The sequence below is a fragment of the Leptonychotes weddellii genome, chromosome 13 (assembly GCF_054177405.1).
Source record: "Leptonychotes weddellii isolate Sample4059 chromosome 13, ASM5417740v2, whole genome shotgun sequence".
In the NCBI taxonomy this organism is placed as follows: domain Eukaryota; kingdom Metazoa; phylum Chordata; class Mammalia; order Carnivora; family Phocidae; genus Leptonychotes; species Leptonychotes weddellii.
The window spans coordinates 774,658-793,374 of NC_138381.1; the positions used below are offsets into that span (position 1 = coordinate 774,658).

General features: G+C 39.6%; 1 protein-coding gene across 1 annotated transcript in view; it reads right to left on the bottom strand.

The window, feature by feature from the left end:
• ATP9B (ATPase phospholipid transporting 9B) overlaps nt 1–18,717 on the bottom strand; it is a 242,509-nt gene that overhangs the window by 163,110 nt on the left and 60,682 nt on the right. The window contains exons 6-9 of the mRNA XM_081802518.1: nt 17,232–17,290; nt 9,314–9,365; nt 8,536–8,644; nt 1,836–1,890 (exon numbers count right to left, since the gene is read on the bottom strand). Of these exons, the coding sequence (XP_081658644.1) occupies nt 1,836–1,890; nt 8,536–8,644; nt 9,314–9,365; nt 17,232–17,290 (275 nt within the window). The remainder of the gene's footprint in view (nt 1–1,835; nt 1,891–8,535; nt 8,645–9,313; nt 9,366–17,231; nt 17,291–18,717) is intronic.

Genomic DNA, 18,717 nt, shown 5'->3' on the forward strand with positions numbered 1-18,717 from the left:
ATCAAGAGAATGAGAAGACAAGCCACAGACTGGGAGAGAGAATGTTCACAAAACACACACCTGACAAAAGACTGTTATCAAAATATACAAAGAACTCCTACATCTCAAGAATAAGAAAATAACCTGATTAAAAATTGGACTACAGGGCACCTGGGTGGCTCAGTTGTTTGGGTGACTGCCTTTGGCTCAGGTCATGATCCTGGAGTCCCAGGATCGAGTCCCGCATCGGGCTCCCTGCTCAGCGGTGGGGGGGGGGGGGGGTTCTGCTTCTCCCTCTGACCCTCTTCCCTCTCGTGCTATCTCTCATTCTCTCTCTCTCAAATAAATAAATAAAATCTTTAAAAAAAAAAAAAATGGATTACAGACCTGAACAAAGAAGACCCACGGGTGGCAAATAAGCACATGAAAAGGGGCTCCACATCGTCCTGTGTCATCGGGGAGACAAGTTTCAACCACAAGGAGACACCACTGCACACCGATGAGAACGGTGCCCAGCGCTGACGGGGATGGGAGAGCAGCAGGGACTCGTACTCACTGCTGATGGGGACGCAACGTGGCGGAGCCGCTGTGGAAGTTGGGCGGAAGTCTCACCAAGCTAACACAACCGTACTGTATAATCCAGTGACCGTGCGGCTTGGCACTTACCCAAAGAACGTGCGAACTTAAGTCAACACAAAAACCTGCACACGGATCTTACAGCAGCTTTTCTCATAACAGCCAAAACCTGGAAGCAACTAGGATGTCCTACAATAGGTAGATAAATAAACTATGGTGCATCCAGACAATGAAGAATTATTCAGCGCTAAAAAGAAATGAGCTGTCAGACCATGAAAGACACGGAGAAAGCTCATAATGCACACCACTCACTGAAAGAAGACAATCTGATACGGCATTCTGGAAAAGGCAAAACTATGGAGTAAATAAAACGATCGGTGTTTGCTGAGGAATGAATAGATGGAGCACAGAGGATTTTTACAAATAGTATCATGAAAGAAAACACTGTATGATGCCATATGGCAGATACATGTCTACATTTGTCCAAGCCCACAGAAGGCACCCCACCAAGAGCGAAGCCTCACGTCAGCTGTGGACTCCGGCTGATAGCGACGTGCTGGGCTGGGTCTATCACTGGTAACAAACGCACCACTCCACTGGGGCCTACTGATGATGGGGGAAGCGATACGTGTGTGAGTGCAGGGTACGTGGAAAATCTCTGTACCTCCCTCTCACCTTTCTGAAAACCCATAATTGCTCTAAAAAAATTAATGTCTGAAAGTATATTTTAAAAATGCATTCAGATTAATACAAAGATATATCAACAAAAATATTATAAAGTTGATCCTTTAATGGGTCCACTATAAATGTATTTTCTCTTCCTTATGATTTTAAAAACATTTTCTTTTTTCCAGCCTACTTTGTTGTAAGAATACAGCATGTAGTACAGAGAACATATAAAATGTGTTAACAGACTTGATGTTATTAAGGGTTCCAGCCAACAGCAGGCTATTAGTAGTTAAGTTCTGGGAGAGCCCAAAGTTATATGTGGATTTCCAACTGCATGGTGAGTGGGGGATGGGCAGGGCGGGGTGGGGGGCTGGTAAGCAGCCCTAAGCCCCGGGTTGTTCAAGGGTCAATTGTACAAACATGGGATCGCTACAGTAAAGAGAGAAACGCTGCAGATAACTGGAACTGCACCACAGAAACCCACATTTCAATTTATATTTGAACACCTGCAGAGATGGAGACTCCCCTTCCTGGTACTTTTCTCACATTTATATTTCAGGGCTCCCTTCTGCTGTCTGTCAGTGTTGGCCCCATCCATCAACTTTGCTGACACTCTGCCACCGATCGATGCGACTCAGCACCAGGGCGGCTCTGGTGGACGGCTGACTGCATGCGCGGTCGTTTACCAGCGCTCACGCTATGACAGTTATCGGCCGACTACACCTCCTCTCCACTTCAGCAGCTAATTTCGTCAATAACTTATCTCATGGCCTCTTCCCTTTTATCCAGAAGACAGCAAAACAGAAACATTAAATAAAAGGTTTTCACAATATTTTAAACTAGTTATTTATTAGCATTGATGGCGTAACTCTCAGTGTCCTGGGTGAAACAGGTTTTAACTTTAAAGGAAGATACAGAAATCGTAAGGTTACTGGTAGAGGGAAAGAGGTGAACAGCCTTACAAAAAAGCCCGTGGCTGCTCACAGGCTGTGGTCACCCAGTAGAGAAGAGGGCCTAAAACTTCCAATGTGGTGGCTTCTAAGTTGCTTAGATTCAGAAGACAGAACCAGACGATGCTGGTTGAGTTTTCTGGTATCTAACAGAACCTGTTAAAAATCACTTATCCAGGGGGGCCTGGGTGCCTCAGTCAGTTAAGCGTCCAGCTCTTGATTTCAGCTTGGGTCACGATCTCATGGTCATGACACTGAGTCCGCGCTTGGCGTGGCGTCTGCTTAGGATTCTCTCTCCCTCTGCGTCCCCCCCACCTTCTCTCTTCCTCTCTCTCTCCCTCCAAAACAAAACAATCACTTACCCAAAAAGCAGCTGAAATAATATGGTTATTTAACAGTTAAATTGTTAAGGTGATTTAAAATGGTTAAAACAAACTATTAGATATTTATAATTAAAACAACAAAAATAAAACTGGATAGTGGTGGGGAGACTGTATACACTGACAAATGTTAAGAAGAGATTTACTGATAGCTTCAAAAATGGAAACACAGGCTTGAAGATTTTGCAGCAAATGCAGCAGTGCCGCCAACCTGTACCCCAAGTCACAGGGCGCGGCTGCGCCCCTCCTCAACACGGGCTTACACACAGCTTGCTTCTCTTCCGCGTGTACTCAAAATCCACACAACACCCACTACACCGAGAACATTCTTCCGGGGACCAAGGGTCCTACTGACCTCAGTAAGTGTTTCGTCTAATAATCAGAGAGGCAAATGAGCAAAATCCAAAGGAGTAAAACAAGTTCTGGGACACACATGTAGTGCTGACAAGTAACCCAGACTCAAGATTCTAAAACAGAACCCACACTCCATCACTTGGGGCACACCCAACGTCCTGTTCTAGAAATGAGATGGAGCGGTTTCTGTGAAAGTCAGAGGGGCAGGGATTCGGCTGGAAATGAAAAGCAGCTACAACGTACAGTTGAGGGAAAGAAGACCCGTAGCATCCAGAAAAGTCTCCTTCACAAAGCAGTAGACTAGCTCTGTGAGTTTAATTGTCTTTTCTGCCATGACGGGGATCCCTCTGAACCTCAAGGGCCAAAGGACCACAATTACAGAGACCACTGGGGGGTGGGGAGGAGGGCAGATAAAGAGCCAGGGAGAGGAATTCAGGGACATGGGATTTAATACAAGTACACTTCTTTGGGGCCTGGCTCATTTAGAAAATACCTTCCAAAGATCGTTATGGGGAGAAACTAACATAATGCTCCAAACTAAGAAGAAATAAATATGGTATCTACTTTCTTGATTAGAAACTGTTCCACACTCCTCAGAAAATATATGGAGACATATATGCATAATAAAAAGTCATTTCTCTCTGAACAAGAAGGCTACTAATATTTACTGAGCATCTACTAAGCGCCAGTCCTGGCCTATATATATTTGAGGTCCTGTTGGACAGTCGGTAGGGAACATGCCCCTATTTCAAGCTTAGAGGTGCACTGCCCTGAGGTCTCACTGGGACGGGCAGGATGAACGGCACAATGCCATCAGGAGGCCCATGTGACTTCAAACCCCTCTGCTGTACAATCACATAAAATCCGCCACAGTTGATTAGTGAACACTCTGAACTGTTATACAAACATCAAACATTCTGAGTGCTGGTTGTTCAGACATGTTTCTTTTTTGTGATTTGGCTGACCTAATTCTGTGAAGTCCATTTGCCCTGTAGCATGCACCACCCCCCTCCTGTCCCTGACCAGATTTGAATTCCTGGCTTTCTAGGGGCTGCTCCTGGCCCCACATCAACTTCCTGTTGGTCAAAAGTGGTGTCTGAACTCACGGAGTCAGATTTTCACCCTTTACCACTGGATACACATGGCTTAGAGGCTATTCTCCCCAACTGCAGGGTGACGCCCTGGCCTTAGCCTGGCAGCAGCAGGGAGATGGAGCCAGCCCCCGAATTCTGGGCTGCACTGGCAGGAGCAGAAGCTTCTTCCCCACGGAGGCAAATGCCACAGAATCAGTTTGTTCTTACTGAGAGGATCTCTGAAGAATATTAATTAGTCTCAAAAGATACATAACTGGACACTTAGGGATTCTCTTCAATGAAAACAAAAAAGTCCTCCAGCGCTTTTCAACCAGGGGTGATTCCCCCCTGGAGTGCGGGCACTTGGAAACTTGTGGAGACCCTGTTTGTTTTCAAACCTGCTGCTGGTATCTCATGACCTGGGGCAGGAGTGCTGCTCAGCAGCCTAAGGCAGGTAAGACCGAGGGCGCCAGTGAAGAGCGACGTGGCCCCGAGTGTCAGCCGCGCTCTAAGAGAGGCTCCTGTTCCCGGGGCACAGCAGGAAGGGCCAGTCTTGAGCTGAACACCAGCTCTGCACCTCACTCACCAATGCTCCCTGCCACTTACCTCGCCCCACTAAAGTTTTCATCTGCACGGGGGGTGGGGGGGAATCGGACTGACTTCAGAGTTGCATTGTAAAATTCAGAGGAAAATCTACTGAAGTCTGCCAGTGAGAGCCGTACGCCGGGAACTCATTTAGCGACCTCTTTCTCAAGTCTGGGGAACTAGTGAAGGTAGACAGGTCAGTCAGAACGTATCTTCACCGAGCCCAGTCCAGGACACCTCTTACATAGTGTCCTAACACTGAAACGGGTCTGTGCAAACCCACATCCGTGCTAGAAGCATTCTCCCTTGAGCCCTCTGGAAGAAGCTGTAGTCCTGCACGTACCACGAGCGTTTTCTTGCTCTTACTACTTTTCTCCGCCAGCCAATGCACCTTCACCTAATCACAGTTCAGGATCTGGAACGTGCCCCACGCAGACCCTTCACCAATGGCACTTCCAAGCCTTGTAGCTGCTCTCTGCTGCGGTGCTACCAGCACGATTCCAGGAGGGTCACGGAGGCCAAGTCACTTTCCCAAGGCTCCGGAAGATGGAGAGCTATGAAATGACTTCTGAGTCATCTACTGTATCAAGTGAAGACTTACCCAGGAGACCTTTGTCTGATTACATGTACTTTGAAAGATACATCTAAACACATAAATAAATTTTGTTATGCATTACTTGCCAAAGGACCCACCACAAGGAGAATATTTTACAAACTGGTTTCAACTGAAAAGGAGGATAGGAAAATTTGTAGTGGATGTTATTTTACAGTTAAACAGTTTTTCAAACTTGATTTTTTTTTTCCTCTTAAAATATATGCATGTTTATACGTGTGTGTGTATGTGCTTATGTGTGTTCTGATACAAAAGTAGCCGCGTAGGGACCGGATTCTAGATTCCGTCTGACACATACTTTGAGATGTCAGTGCCAACAGCTCTGCTCTAGGTTTGCTTTCTAATACAGAAAATAAGAAGGGAGAATCTCTAGAGTCTTCTGTATTTCAAATATTCTGTTTCTAAAAGTGAAAGTAATACCTAGGTTCTGTAAACTTATTAAACACTGGAAGCAATATAGTTGTCTTTTTTTTTAATTTTATTTATTTATTTGACAGAGACAGACACAGCGAGAGAAGGAACACAAGCAGGGGGAGTGGGAGAGGGAGAAGCAGGCTTCCTCCTGGGCAGGGAGCCTGATGCGGGACTCGATCCCAGGAACCTGGGATCATGACCTGAGCCGAAGGCAGACACTTAACGACTGAGCCACCCGGGCGCCCCTATAGTTGTCTTTCTTTAAAGAAAAAAGGACATGCTTCACGTTAAATAATTATATGCTGCTTTAAAAATTTAGGGGCAATAGACATATTGCTTATCTTCAAGTACAGTTCACATTACCAACCTCGCAGTAACTGACAGGATTTAAAAAAAGAGAATGAACTGTAGCAAAGTCAGAAGTATGGCCAACTTGCCGTGTCTTACACGTACTACATCTAATAATGTTTAACAGCAAGCACTAGCTACAATGGAGGCCAGTGAAGGCTCAGCAAAAATGAATTATTAAATTGGTCTGCTTATATCCCGTTACAGACTTCTTATGAATACTTGATTTTATTTTGTATAATTGACAAGAGCTGACAGGAAAGGACAGGTTTAATGACAATCAAATGAAGATCAACTAGGCTATGTGTCACACAGGAGAGCTGCCTCAAGTGGTGATAAAGTAAGTGATGGGACACGATGAGACTGAGCACCGGAGTCTGTCATACACGGTGATAAGTTATCCTGTAATATTAGTAGATTGTCTGCAACAGCTCAGGAATCCAATAGCTCTGAGAGAGATGGGCACAGTAGATGCCCAACAAAAGAAAAACAGACATTGACTTCACATATGTAATACCAGATCGTCTGCCATTAAACTTAATTTCTAAATCATTTATATGACTTAATGACTCCACATGAAATTTTTAAGCTGGTGGGAAGATGAATAGCACCAAAGAGAGAATGTGGATGAGTACAGTGTCATTTACCTACCCCTGCACCACTAACAGGTGACGGCTGAGCTATTGTAATATGTCCCAAACACTTAAACCATAAGGTCATCACTGAGGAGACAAGTGAAAAAGATATTGGCATTTATAAGAGATTGATGAAAATTAGTTCTAAAGCATTAATTTCTCTTAATACCACTAAAAGAACTGTGTGCATTCAGGAGATATTTGATCTGAATTAAGAAACTGATGAAGCAATTGATTAATTGGAATTTAAGCCATCAGTCCCCAGATCCATCAACAGCTTCATCTGCATTCTAAACAATTAGATGCCGGCCCCACAGGAAGCCCTGTGTTAATACACAGTCAATATGACACCACAAAGAGACTCCCTGAGCTGCAACTGTCCAAGCTCCGACACACCACACAGATTTAAGACTTTTATACTGGCTAGGGTTTGAAGATTTTTATTTTAGTAGACAATGCACTATCAGATTCTTCTGAACTGAAACTGAAAAGTAATAATATCAATAGTGTTAGTTGATACACAAAAAATTCTGAGTATGTGTACTTTTGAAAACGAGACAATTAAAAAACTTAAAATAATCACTTAAAGTCACAGAAACAGAATTTCCAAAGCTAAGAATTCCTGATTTAAAGCAATATCATGACACACATTTTATCCAGCTGCGAAGCTATTTGGTCCATTTCAGAAAAAGAAGAAGAACAGCATGAAATAGCAATCTGACATTTTAATACCTGTATATCTACAATCAGTGAATTGTAACAATTTAAATTTAATAGAAAAAAATAATAAAACTGAGAACTGTAAGCTTAAAGGCGCCTGGGCGGCTCAGTCAGTTAAGCGTCTGCCTTTGGCTCAGGTCATGATCCCACCATCCTGGGATCGAGCCCTGAGTCAGGCTCCCTGCTCGGCGGGGAAGCCTGCTTCTCCCTCTCCCTATGATGCTCCCCCTGCTTGTGCTCTCTCTCTGTCAAATAAATAAATAAAAATCTTTCAAAAAAATTTAAAAAAAAGATTCTCAAAGAGATCCAGGACCTACAAAATATTAAGTATCATTATACTACAACATGTCCCTATAACATGAAACCCAAAGGAAAACTAGAGGGAAAGAAAATGTTTTTAAAACGTCATCAGTTTAGGGCGCCTGGGCAGCTCAGTTAGTTAAGCGTCTGCCTTCTGCTCAGGTCATGATCCTGGGGTCCTGGGATCGAGCTCCGCATCGGGCTCCCCCTGCACGGCGGGGAGCCTGCTTCTCCCTCTCCCTCTGCCTGCCACTCCCCCTGCTGTGCTCTCTCTCTCTGTCAAATAAATAAATAAAATCTCTAAAAAAAAAAAAAGTCATCAGTTTAGATATGTTATTTATCCAAAGCTAACATAATATGGAGTATCTCATTTGCCTAATGCTCTAATATTCTATGTTTTGCTGGCTATAAGTCATTCAGAGGCTGAAGAACTAAAACTGCTGTTAGTCACATGATCTTCAACAAGGCATTCATATTGTTCAGCCCTCAGACTCCTCCTCTAGAAAATGGACAGTTCTCATCATCTTCCAGTTTTAAAGTGCTGGATTTCCTTCATCTTTTATCCCCTAACAAAACCTGTTATTTCTTTTAAGTTAATTATCTAAAAAACATTTCCATATTTAGGATAATGTTCTTAATCTCATATATATTTCTACCACAATCATTAAAAGGGTCATTAATATGAAAGCATTTCTCAAACGCAAACATTTTTCTATTCATTATATTGAACACATTTAGAAACAAAGACAAACATCATAAACAATAGGTGATGTAAACAGGGATGGCAATGTGAAAATCTCTGAAAATCCATTTCTCCAGAACTATAATGAGAACATCAGTAAAAATCATCCAAAGCAACTTTTTCAGAACTCTGGAGAATAATCCAAGCCTTGCAACAACCCCGGGTGCATTTACTCGAGACACATGGCTCCATGGAGCTACAGAAGAGGTGAAGACCAGGTCTGGAAGCAGCCAGCTGGCCTCCTTTGGCCAGCCCTCAGAGCACAGCCCCATCTCACTGGACAGGAAACGGAGTCCAGCTGTATTTCTGAGAAGAAAGGGAATGCACTGGAAGAGGAGCTCTCTAGTCTGCTCCACAGGAAGAACAAAACCTCCCATTGAGTAACACACAATAAAGTAAATGTATCAAGTGTACTTGATTATTAGGTGTAGCTGAACTCTTCTGTTAATGAACACACAGTTCTTCTCCTTGACCACATGAGGCTTCCATCTCATTTCCCCTTTTCCACCTTCTTCTCGCTGGTGAAAGCTCAGGTCATATAAGTATCATTTATCCTGCGAAGCCCACTTCAACTCACCTACACAAACTGTCTGCTTCCTCTTCTGTTCCCCCCACCCATCTTATGGTAAATAAACGTAAATAAACTTTTGCTGAATTAATAAAACTGCAAATACAGAATAGCAATCAAATTTCAAGCAACATCATTTAATTACTTAGATATCAATATAGCTTTGAATGAAAGCACTCATTTGATATAAAGGTTGTGATAGGATTATATTTTTTAAAACAAACATATACACTAAAGATTTTCATTTTAAATATCAACAGTTAAATGTGATTTAGAATTAATGAATTCAATGTATTATCATTCGAAGAAAACTTTTTATAAGAATAAATTTAACTTTTACCTTTCAAAATGAAAATTAAACTGCTAAAATACTAAATGATCAGCAATTTAAATACAAATAAAAATACCTGCTTTTTCTGATGTCCTAAGAAATACCATGTCCGATGGAATTCTTTGATTCTGCAGAGAGTAATATAAAACACTAATTATCTATATGCAAGTTTATAAAGTAATACCATTCTATTACAAAGTAGAAATAGCTAGTAAAAACAACTAACTAAAAAAACAGTTATAATTAAAATTTATACTGAAGCAATTAACATTAATAATTTAACAATTTGTATAATTTATATTTAAATTCATTTTTTAGTTGGACTTTTTTAACGATTCTTTCCCCTGTTACCAAACCATGAAAACAGCATTTGTGATGACTTGAAAACTTCTCCATTTCTGAAAAATGTTAAATATTGCCTTTTCTGTGGCCTCTTTGTTAACTGAACTCACACATACAATATAGTAGTTTTTGCCCTATAATAAATTATATTCTCCCTAGTAGACTAAATAACCCTGGAAAGTGAGAATAGGATTCTTCCAAAGCCTAACACAAAACAGAACACATCATAAATAAAACACTTACTGAATGTTGAATAAATGAATAAATGTACAACTGAGCAGACAAAAAAGTAAACCCTATAAATTTGAGAGACATTCTTTTATAAAGCAGAAAAGGACAAAAACTCAAAGGTACTTACAGCATATAAACTTATACAAGTATTCGCTATTCGTATATTTATTTAATCATTACTAATAATTTTGTCAATTGGAAAAGCTGTGTCAAACTAAAGAAAAAATATATAGTAAGAACACTTCACACAATTTCATGAAGTACTTATATTTTTTGAGACCTAAGTAAAGATTTACCCACACATGATAAAGAAATGGATTACCTGTCAGTAAGCAAGCAATAAAAACAAATATAAGTCGTTAAAGGTAAAAACGATATGTTGTGGGATAAAGCTACCTTTTTCTAACATGAATAAAGAAAGGTCAATTATTAACAACTAAAGAACTATTAGGTCAAAAAAGAAATCACAATGGAAATTAGAAAATATTTTTAACTGAATGATAATAAAAACTCAGCGCAGCAAAGTGTGTGAAACCATTCTGCCAGAGCCAAAGGAAAGTGTTAAGAGGAAAATATACACAATTAAATGCATACAATATATAAAGGAAGCTAAAAATACAAGCTAAATATCCACTTGAAAGCAGGGGCGGGGGGAGCCAATGAACCCCAAAGAAAGTACAAGGATGCAAGCAAATATAAAAACAGAAATTAATGACCTAGGAAACAAGTATATAAATAGGAGTAATGAACAGCAAGAAAGTATTTTTTAAATACGCCCATTTCAGTAATAAGAAAAACTAAGGTTAGACTATAACTAACAAAAGACAAGTTCTCTAAACAAAAGCTATCAAACATTATTGAGAGAAGTTAAATAAAACCTAAACACACAGAATACATCACTCTCTAAAATCAGAATGCAAAGATGTCATGTGCCCATCAAGTGATATATATATTTAACACAAATCCAATCAAAATCGTAACATGTTTTTTGAGAGGAATTGACAAGGTATTCCTAATATTTAGAGGGAAATGCCAAGGCCAAGAATGAACAAGACAAATGTGAGAAACGTGGAAGGTTGATTCTACAATATAACAAAACTAAAATATTAATAATAGTAGAGCAATTAAGACAAGATGGTATTCCTCTAAGATAGATAATTATACCAATGGGAACACAGAGACTCCAGAAGGGAGGCTCACACAAAAATGGACACTAGATTAATGAGAAAGGTGCTCCTGCAGACCAACGAGGACACCGTGGTCTTCTCAATAAACGGTATTGAGAAACTAATTTATTAGGTATCTATAGGAGATGACAGGAGCTAATAAATACTAAAGCTCTCTATCAATCAAAACATAAGAATATATTCCAAATGAATTCTGCTTCTAAATGTCAAAGTCAAAACTATAAAGCCCTAAAAGATATTACAGAATATTTTCACAACTTTTTGGTAGGGAGTAATTTCTTCCCCACCAACCCTAACAAGATTCCCCCTTCTCCACAAACAAAAATTTAAAAAACAAAACAAAAATCCCCAACTAACTCCAAATGAAAAGATTAATAAAGTGGACTTAATCAAAATTAAGAACATCTCTTCAACAAAGCACACCAGGGAGGAAAAAATAATTGCAACATATAATAATTAATAAGAAACTCCCAGACAGAATACACAATGACCCATAAACGGTTAAGAAAAGAAGGGATAACTTAGAAGAAAAATGGCAAGTGATTTTAACAGGCTCTTCCCAAATAAGAAAGATTCCCCAAATCATATGAAAAGGTGTCCAACTTGATTATTTTTCAAGAAAATGCGTGTTAAAACCACAACTACTACATACATACTGGAAATGCTAAGGTATAAAGGCTGACAATGAGAATTGTCAGCAAACATGTGAAGCAACAGGAACTCTTACACACTGCTCATTACAGTATAACTGGATACATTACCTTGCAAAATCATTTGCAGTATCTACTGAAGTGGAACCTCGCACACCCCAAAACCCAACAATTCCACTCTTCAGGTATATACACGCTAGCAATGTGTGCCAACTGAGCCAAGTATGACATGGAATTATCGTTTCTAATAGGCAAGACTAATAAGCTACCCAAATATCCAGCAACAGTAGAATGGATAAAAGACATACTACGTAACAACAAAATGAATGAATTACGGCTACACACAACAAAATGGGAGAATCTCACAAACAGTACTGGGTCAAAAAAAAAAAAAAAAAAAAAGCACTCACCTAAATACACCCCTGTACCCCATGGAGTCTTCTAGGCACCCATGTTGAAAAGCAATTAACCACAAATTTAAGGCTTTATTTCTGAACTTTCAATTCTGAATTTTTGCAAGCTCTACGCTGTCTAGGTTATTCTAACATTGAATAAAGTTTTGAAATGGAAAAGTGTGAATACTACAATTTTATTCATCTTTTTCAAAACTGTTTTTCACTATTCTGGGTCCCTTGTGTTTCCATATAATTTTAGAATCAGCTTGTCAATTTCTGCAAAAAAGTCAGCTGGGATGTTGAGAGGGATAGCACAGAATATGTAGATCAATTTGGGGAGTACTGCCATTTTAACAATATTAATACTTCTAATCCATGATATATATGATGTCTTTCCATTTATTTAGGTCTTCTTTAGTATATTTTGACACTGCTCTGTAGTTTTCAAAGTACAAGTTTTGCACTTTTGTTGCTTATTCTTAACAATTATTTTATTTATAAGTATTTTATTCTTTTTAATGTTATCATAATGGAATTTTTTTCTTAAAAAAATCACTTGAGCATTTGGGTGTGTCTATTTCTGGGTTCTCCACACCGTTCCACTGATCTTTATTTCTTCTTACACACTGTGTTGGGAAATAAAGCTAGGTAGTATGCCTTAACATCAGGAAGTGAACCTTCTCACTTTGTTCTCCTTGTCAAGGCTGTTTTTGCCATTTTAGCCTTGACAAATTAGTTTTAGAATAAGCTTATTTTATCTAAAAAAGTAAAAACAAAAAACAAAACTTCGGGGCACCTGGGTGGCTCAGTCGTTAAGCGTCTGCCTTCGGCTCAGGTCATGACCCCAGGGTCCTGGGATCGAGCCCCGCATCGGGCTGCCTGCTCAGCGGGAAGCCTGCTTCTCCCTCTCCCGCTCCCCCTGCTTGTGTTCCCTCTCTCGCTGTGTCTCTGTCAAATAAATAAATAAAATCTCTAAAAAAAAAAAAAAGAAAAGAAAAAAAAAAACCTCGCTGAGATTTTAATGGGAATTGTATTAAACCTATATTCAATTTTAGGAAAACTGGAATTTTACAGTGTCTTTCATTACTTTCATGAACACACTGTTATTTTCAGCATACCTAAGATTTTGTTTTCACAGTAGTGCCTGTAAGAGTACTTCATTTTTAATTTCAGTTTCCACATGTTGGAAATGGGATATTTGAGTGGTGATCTTATAATTTGCCACTTTGCTGAACCTATTCATTATCATTAGTTCCAGGTTTTTCATCAGTTCCTTGGGATTGTCTATATACACAATCATGTCGTCTGCAAATGGGGACATTTTCATTTCTTCCTTTCCAATCTGAATTCCTTTAATTTCCTTTACTTGCCTTATTCTATGTAGCTAGAAATGTTAGTTAAATAAGAGTGGTTAAGAACAAACATCCTTGACTTACTCCCAATCTGAAAGGAGAGGCATTCAGAATTTCACTGTTAAGTATGATGTTGGCTATATGTTTTTACAGATGCCCTTTAAACATAATTAAGGTAATTACCATCTAATCCAGACTGTGGATAGTTTTTATCATGAATGGGTGTTGGATGTAGTCACATGTTGATATGATCATATAATTTTCTTTCAGCCTGTTCATAGAGTGGATTACACTGGGTGATTTTAGAATGTTGAAATGGGCCTTAGGTACCTGGAATAAACTCCACGTCATCATGATGCTGAATTTTCTATATATATTGCGGATATCAACTGGCAATTATTTTTTCTTTTTAAAGATTTTATTTATTTATTTGACAGAGAGAGAGAGCGCGAGAGAGGGAACACAAGCAGGGGGAGTGGGAGAGGGAGAAGCAGGCTTCCCGCGGAGCAGGGAGCCCGATGCGGGGCTCGATCCCAGGACCCTGGGATCATGACCTGAGCCGAAGGCAGACGCTTAATGACTGAGCCACCCAGGCGCCCTGGGTCTCACTTCTTTATCCACTCTATCTCAGGATTGGTATATTCGGACTATTCATAATAAAAGTAATTACTGACACATTAGAGTATAAGTCTGCATTTTATTATTTGTTTTCTGTTGGTTTCCTCTGGTATTCATTCTTCAGTTTCAAATTTCCTCCTTTCTTGTGTGTTACCTGAACCCTTTTCAGGAGTCCATCTTAGTATCTCAGACTGTATGTCTATGCATATTTTTTGTAGTGTTTGTTCTGGGTATTAAAATATGCATGCTAATACTTATTAAATTGTTTAAAATATTTATTAAATTGCATTCCCTCAAAAAAACAGGATAAAGAAACTGTCTTTCAAATTTAGCTGTTAAAAAAGATGTTTAGGCTGAGTAATGAAGGAGGACCCTCAAGTGTCACCTTCAATCCTGCTCTGCTTGTGTCCTCTGGATCCCTCTCAAACACCTGGACTTCAGAGCTGATGTTAGGACCTGGACAACCTTCAACTTCTAAGTCTCCTGTTCCAAACAGTTACCCTACTTGACACATTCCTCAAGTAATAATATTTAAGTCGACATATTTGTCTACAATTTTAGGTACTTCTTAGGAGGGTTCCTTCTTAAGCCAGGAAACAATCTTTGGGTTTTCTTTCTTCGCCCTGCATGCATGATCTAACCCTGACTCTGTACAGTTCTAGCCTACCACTTTCTAAGTGCATGTCAATGAGCTGCTTCTCCGAGGGAAAGTTTGAGGCTGGAAAACGAGGAGTTTATACCCGGATTCATCTAACATGAAAGCCCACATTCTACTCTCTCCCATTGTCCCAGGCTGCTGCTCTCCTGTGAGGAGACACTGGTCCAGATTTGGTGAACACACTTCAAAGACCCATACAATGACTATTAATACACTAATTTTAATTTCACATTCAGATACAGAATTAGAAGGGCTACCCTCAAACATAAAATCCACCATGGAAATATCCAAGCATTAATTCCTGAGTAGCAGTATGGTCAAATAACAGAGAAATTACTTTTCTGGTTAGTGATAAGTACTGCTAGGATCCTTAAATAAAAAATAAAAGGACAAAGCCATTTGCAACCATATCGTTACTATTTCTTTATGATGGTTAAGTCAACCAGTAACTTTTATCACTACAAAAACCACAAAATTGGTTTAACAAACATAAATCCACTAAAAATTTATCGTTTCATAGTAATTACTAGAAATTATGTCTCAAATTTTTTAATATGAGTGTAAACTGGAAATACAAAAAAACTAAGTCAGGTAGAGGCCACCCCTATTTTTTACTGTACAACAACATTTCCTAAAGGTTAGTGAAAATATTTCAGAAGTCCTTCTGCTGCCAAATCTGTGAACATCAGGGTCAGGTAGGGACCGTACGCATGCTCGTATACAATACGGATCTAGTGTGGGAGGACTATCCACACCGCGCTGCCCATGGAGCTACCACCACATTCAAGTAAAACGTTTACTTGGATGTCTACAAAGGCCCACGTCACTCATCAACCTCTCGCAGGTGGAGAGCACACCTGGGAGGCCAGCGAGAAGCTCAAGGGGAATGCCCAGACGTAGATCTAGATGTCTATCTTTCACATCCACCTATATGACTGAAGAGATGAGCTCTTACAACGTGGCCAAGAAGGGCTCACGTGTTACTCAGTAAAAATGGAAGCACCAAAGGGCGCACCACTCCACCAACCTAGGCTGCAAAGGGAAGGAGAACGTGCCTAAACAGGAGAGCAAAGGAAATGAGGCCAAATAGCATTCCCTGATCCACAACGAGAGACTACCTGCTCTTCAAACCCCACCATCAACACCATACCGTCTCTTCCAAGGGAAACAAGAGGTGATGGATGTCACCGCTGCCACCAGGTCCCAGCCCGCGAGTCCACACTGTGGGCACTCCCACCTCCTCTGGGCAGGCCACTGTGAGCTGTGGCTCACACTGTGTGGCAGGAATGAGGGAGGCCTCCAGCCAAAATCTCATGGAACTGAGGCCCTGAGCCTGCCAACAACCCTCCAGAGAGCTGGAGGTGACGGCCACCTGGTGACTACAGCCCTGAGAAGGACCCACACCAGTCTATACCCCAATTCCTGACCACAGAAACTGTGAGGTAATAAACACTGGTGTTGGACTCACGTATGGCTCAATCGTCTCTCACGTCAGCATTTATCCTACAGAAACAGACAGAGATGGATATAGAAGGGTGCTCACACAGCACTTTATAATAACAGAGAACACAGACACCACCTGAAAATCTAACCATGGATCAAAAGCTAGTAACTTACAGTGTCCAGACAACTGAATGCTACAGAAATGAGCTGCAAAATCAGTATGTTCAATTTTGTCCCATTTTGTAAAATCAAACAAACATACCCAACAACATTCTCTGTACAGAGATTACTGTAGCAAGATAAAGCCCACTTTAGTCTTGAGGAAAAAGACCTTTTTGTACCAAACATCTCCACGAGGTGGCTCAGGCTGGGTACATGGCACCAGATGGCAGCAAGGGTTCAAACTATTCTTGTAAGAGGCCCTAGTACAACTTCTCCAACAAGAATGTTTTTTAAAAGCTATTCTAGCGCCTTAAAAACAGGAAAAAAAAGAAAAGGAAAAGAAAAAACAGAGGCGGTCCATTCATCCACCGTTCCTCAGAGAAGTCAGGGCGTGCAGAAGCACTTCCACCCAGAGCAGGCGGCCCATCCAGTCACCCACTGGGGCACCTGAAAACTTCCAAGTCTGACACTGAGGGGTTTTCTTAATGGCCTTTTCCTACAATAACCTAATAAGCCTTTTCTTTCTAATATTCTCTTACTTCCATTGACCTTTCCTTCTTGAAGTTTCTAAATCCCAAGAATAATATCCAATTACTTATGTGTAATATATCTATCTATAAAAGGAGGTTTTAGAAAATGAAACATATTCTAAATAGGTTCTAACTAATATAATTCTTTGGTCAAATGAAATAATTCTGATAATGCAATATTAAGCAGTTAACACGTCTTATTTTAGACAAAATACAATTTTACCTGCATACACTGAAATGTACTAAAGCAAAACAGACTACAGAAAAATCTAATTTTTCTTCATGTATATCATATCTTACACAAAGAAGTTAAGAGTTAAAATAACTGTCTCAAACAATTTTTCTTCAGATTCAAAGTTACTGCAATCAAGCTAAATGTTAATCACTGGCATAGACAGGTCTAAAATATATTAAAAATGCATCAACCTTTTCCACTATGATGAGGTCTCCAACTTGTATGTCTGAACTCTTAACTTGCACTTTACCTTAAAAAAAAGAAGAAGTATAATCAACTCAAGGAAACAATAGCACACCAGAGTTAAAGTTTCAATTGACAAATAATACTTCAGAAATAACTTTTGGGGAATGGGGGTAACACCAGGAATTTATCTGTACTTATACTTTCAAAATAAATTTATTTCACATAGACACAGTCACTAAAAATTAACTTCTCTTAGTCAGCTCCCAAGTACAAACAGTTAACTGCCCCCCAATAAAAGACGAGAGGGCTCCAACCAGAAGGTTCTTCCCAAATCTGCCATTATTTCAGGTCTGGGTCCAGCAATGACGATGAGAAGCAGCACTAAAGATGATTTAATGAGTGAATAAAATGAAGATGTAAAATCCTTATATTAATATTGTGAATGGCATTGACTGACACGTAACTGACAGAACAAAAGAATTAAAGAAAATGATACATAAAATCACCGTGCGCTGGTAGCTTTACAGATGGTTCCGTACTGGTAACTGATAATGATAAGGACGAAAGCCTTATCAAGAAGTGATTCTTCTACATGATACAGTGTGTAAATTCTTAGATTATCTATATAATATCTAGTATAATAATCATCTATAAAATTTAACAGTCAGCACTATAGAACGTTAAGGTCATACAGAGTAGATGAAATGTTATATACTTAACTTGAGACGCCATCCTACATAAGTAACAAAACTTACTCAAGTTCTCTCTCTCCCTGGAACTCTGGACCCTCCCTCCCTCCCTCCGTCAATCTCCCTTTTAGATCTGGCAACAGCCTTGTGGATCTATTTTTACCTTTTAGTGGCTCTTTTCACATGGGAAAAGACCTATGTCTTTACATTCAATTTATTCTGAAAGCTAACAGAACAAGAGGTAAGTTCATATCACATTATCAAAAACATTACCAGCCATACCACTGACTTTTAGACCATATTCAACTTATTACAAACTTATTTCCTAAATACTTCTTGGCATCTGAGTTTCATCAGTGCCACACCTGTTCCTAAAGATGTTTTCAGGACATCAAAAAAAGTTTTGTAACTATTGTATTTTTCCATGTTCCTCAAATATACAATAAACACATAAGGACTAGAACTAGTGGGGGGGGGGAAGCTATTTTTTAATTCATATTATAAAATAGCAATGTTCTTTAAAATTACATGTGAAACAAATCTTAAGATATCTTCGTAAGTGATAAGTATATGTCTATTAATAGCCAGAAAGTATACTTACAAAAGAATGTCTATTTTAATTATTTTTTCATTTGGTCCCTTCAAGCTTCATGTCTGTGCTCCCACTATTATGTTTTCTATAGCTAAGCACCAGGCAGCAAAGTTACTCACTGATCTCATGCTGAGTATTACTCAACAGAATGCCTGTCTTATCACTTAATTTTATTTTCTCTCCTAACTATCCAATCCACTTTTCCTTCCT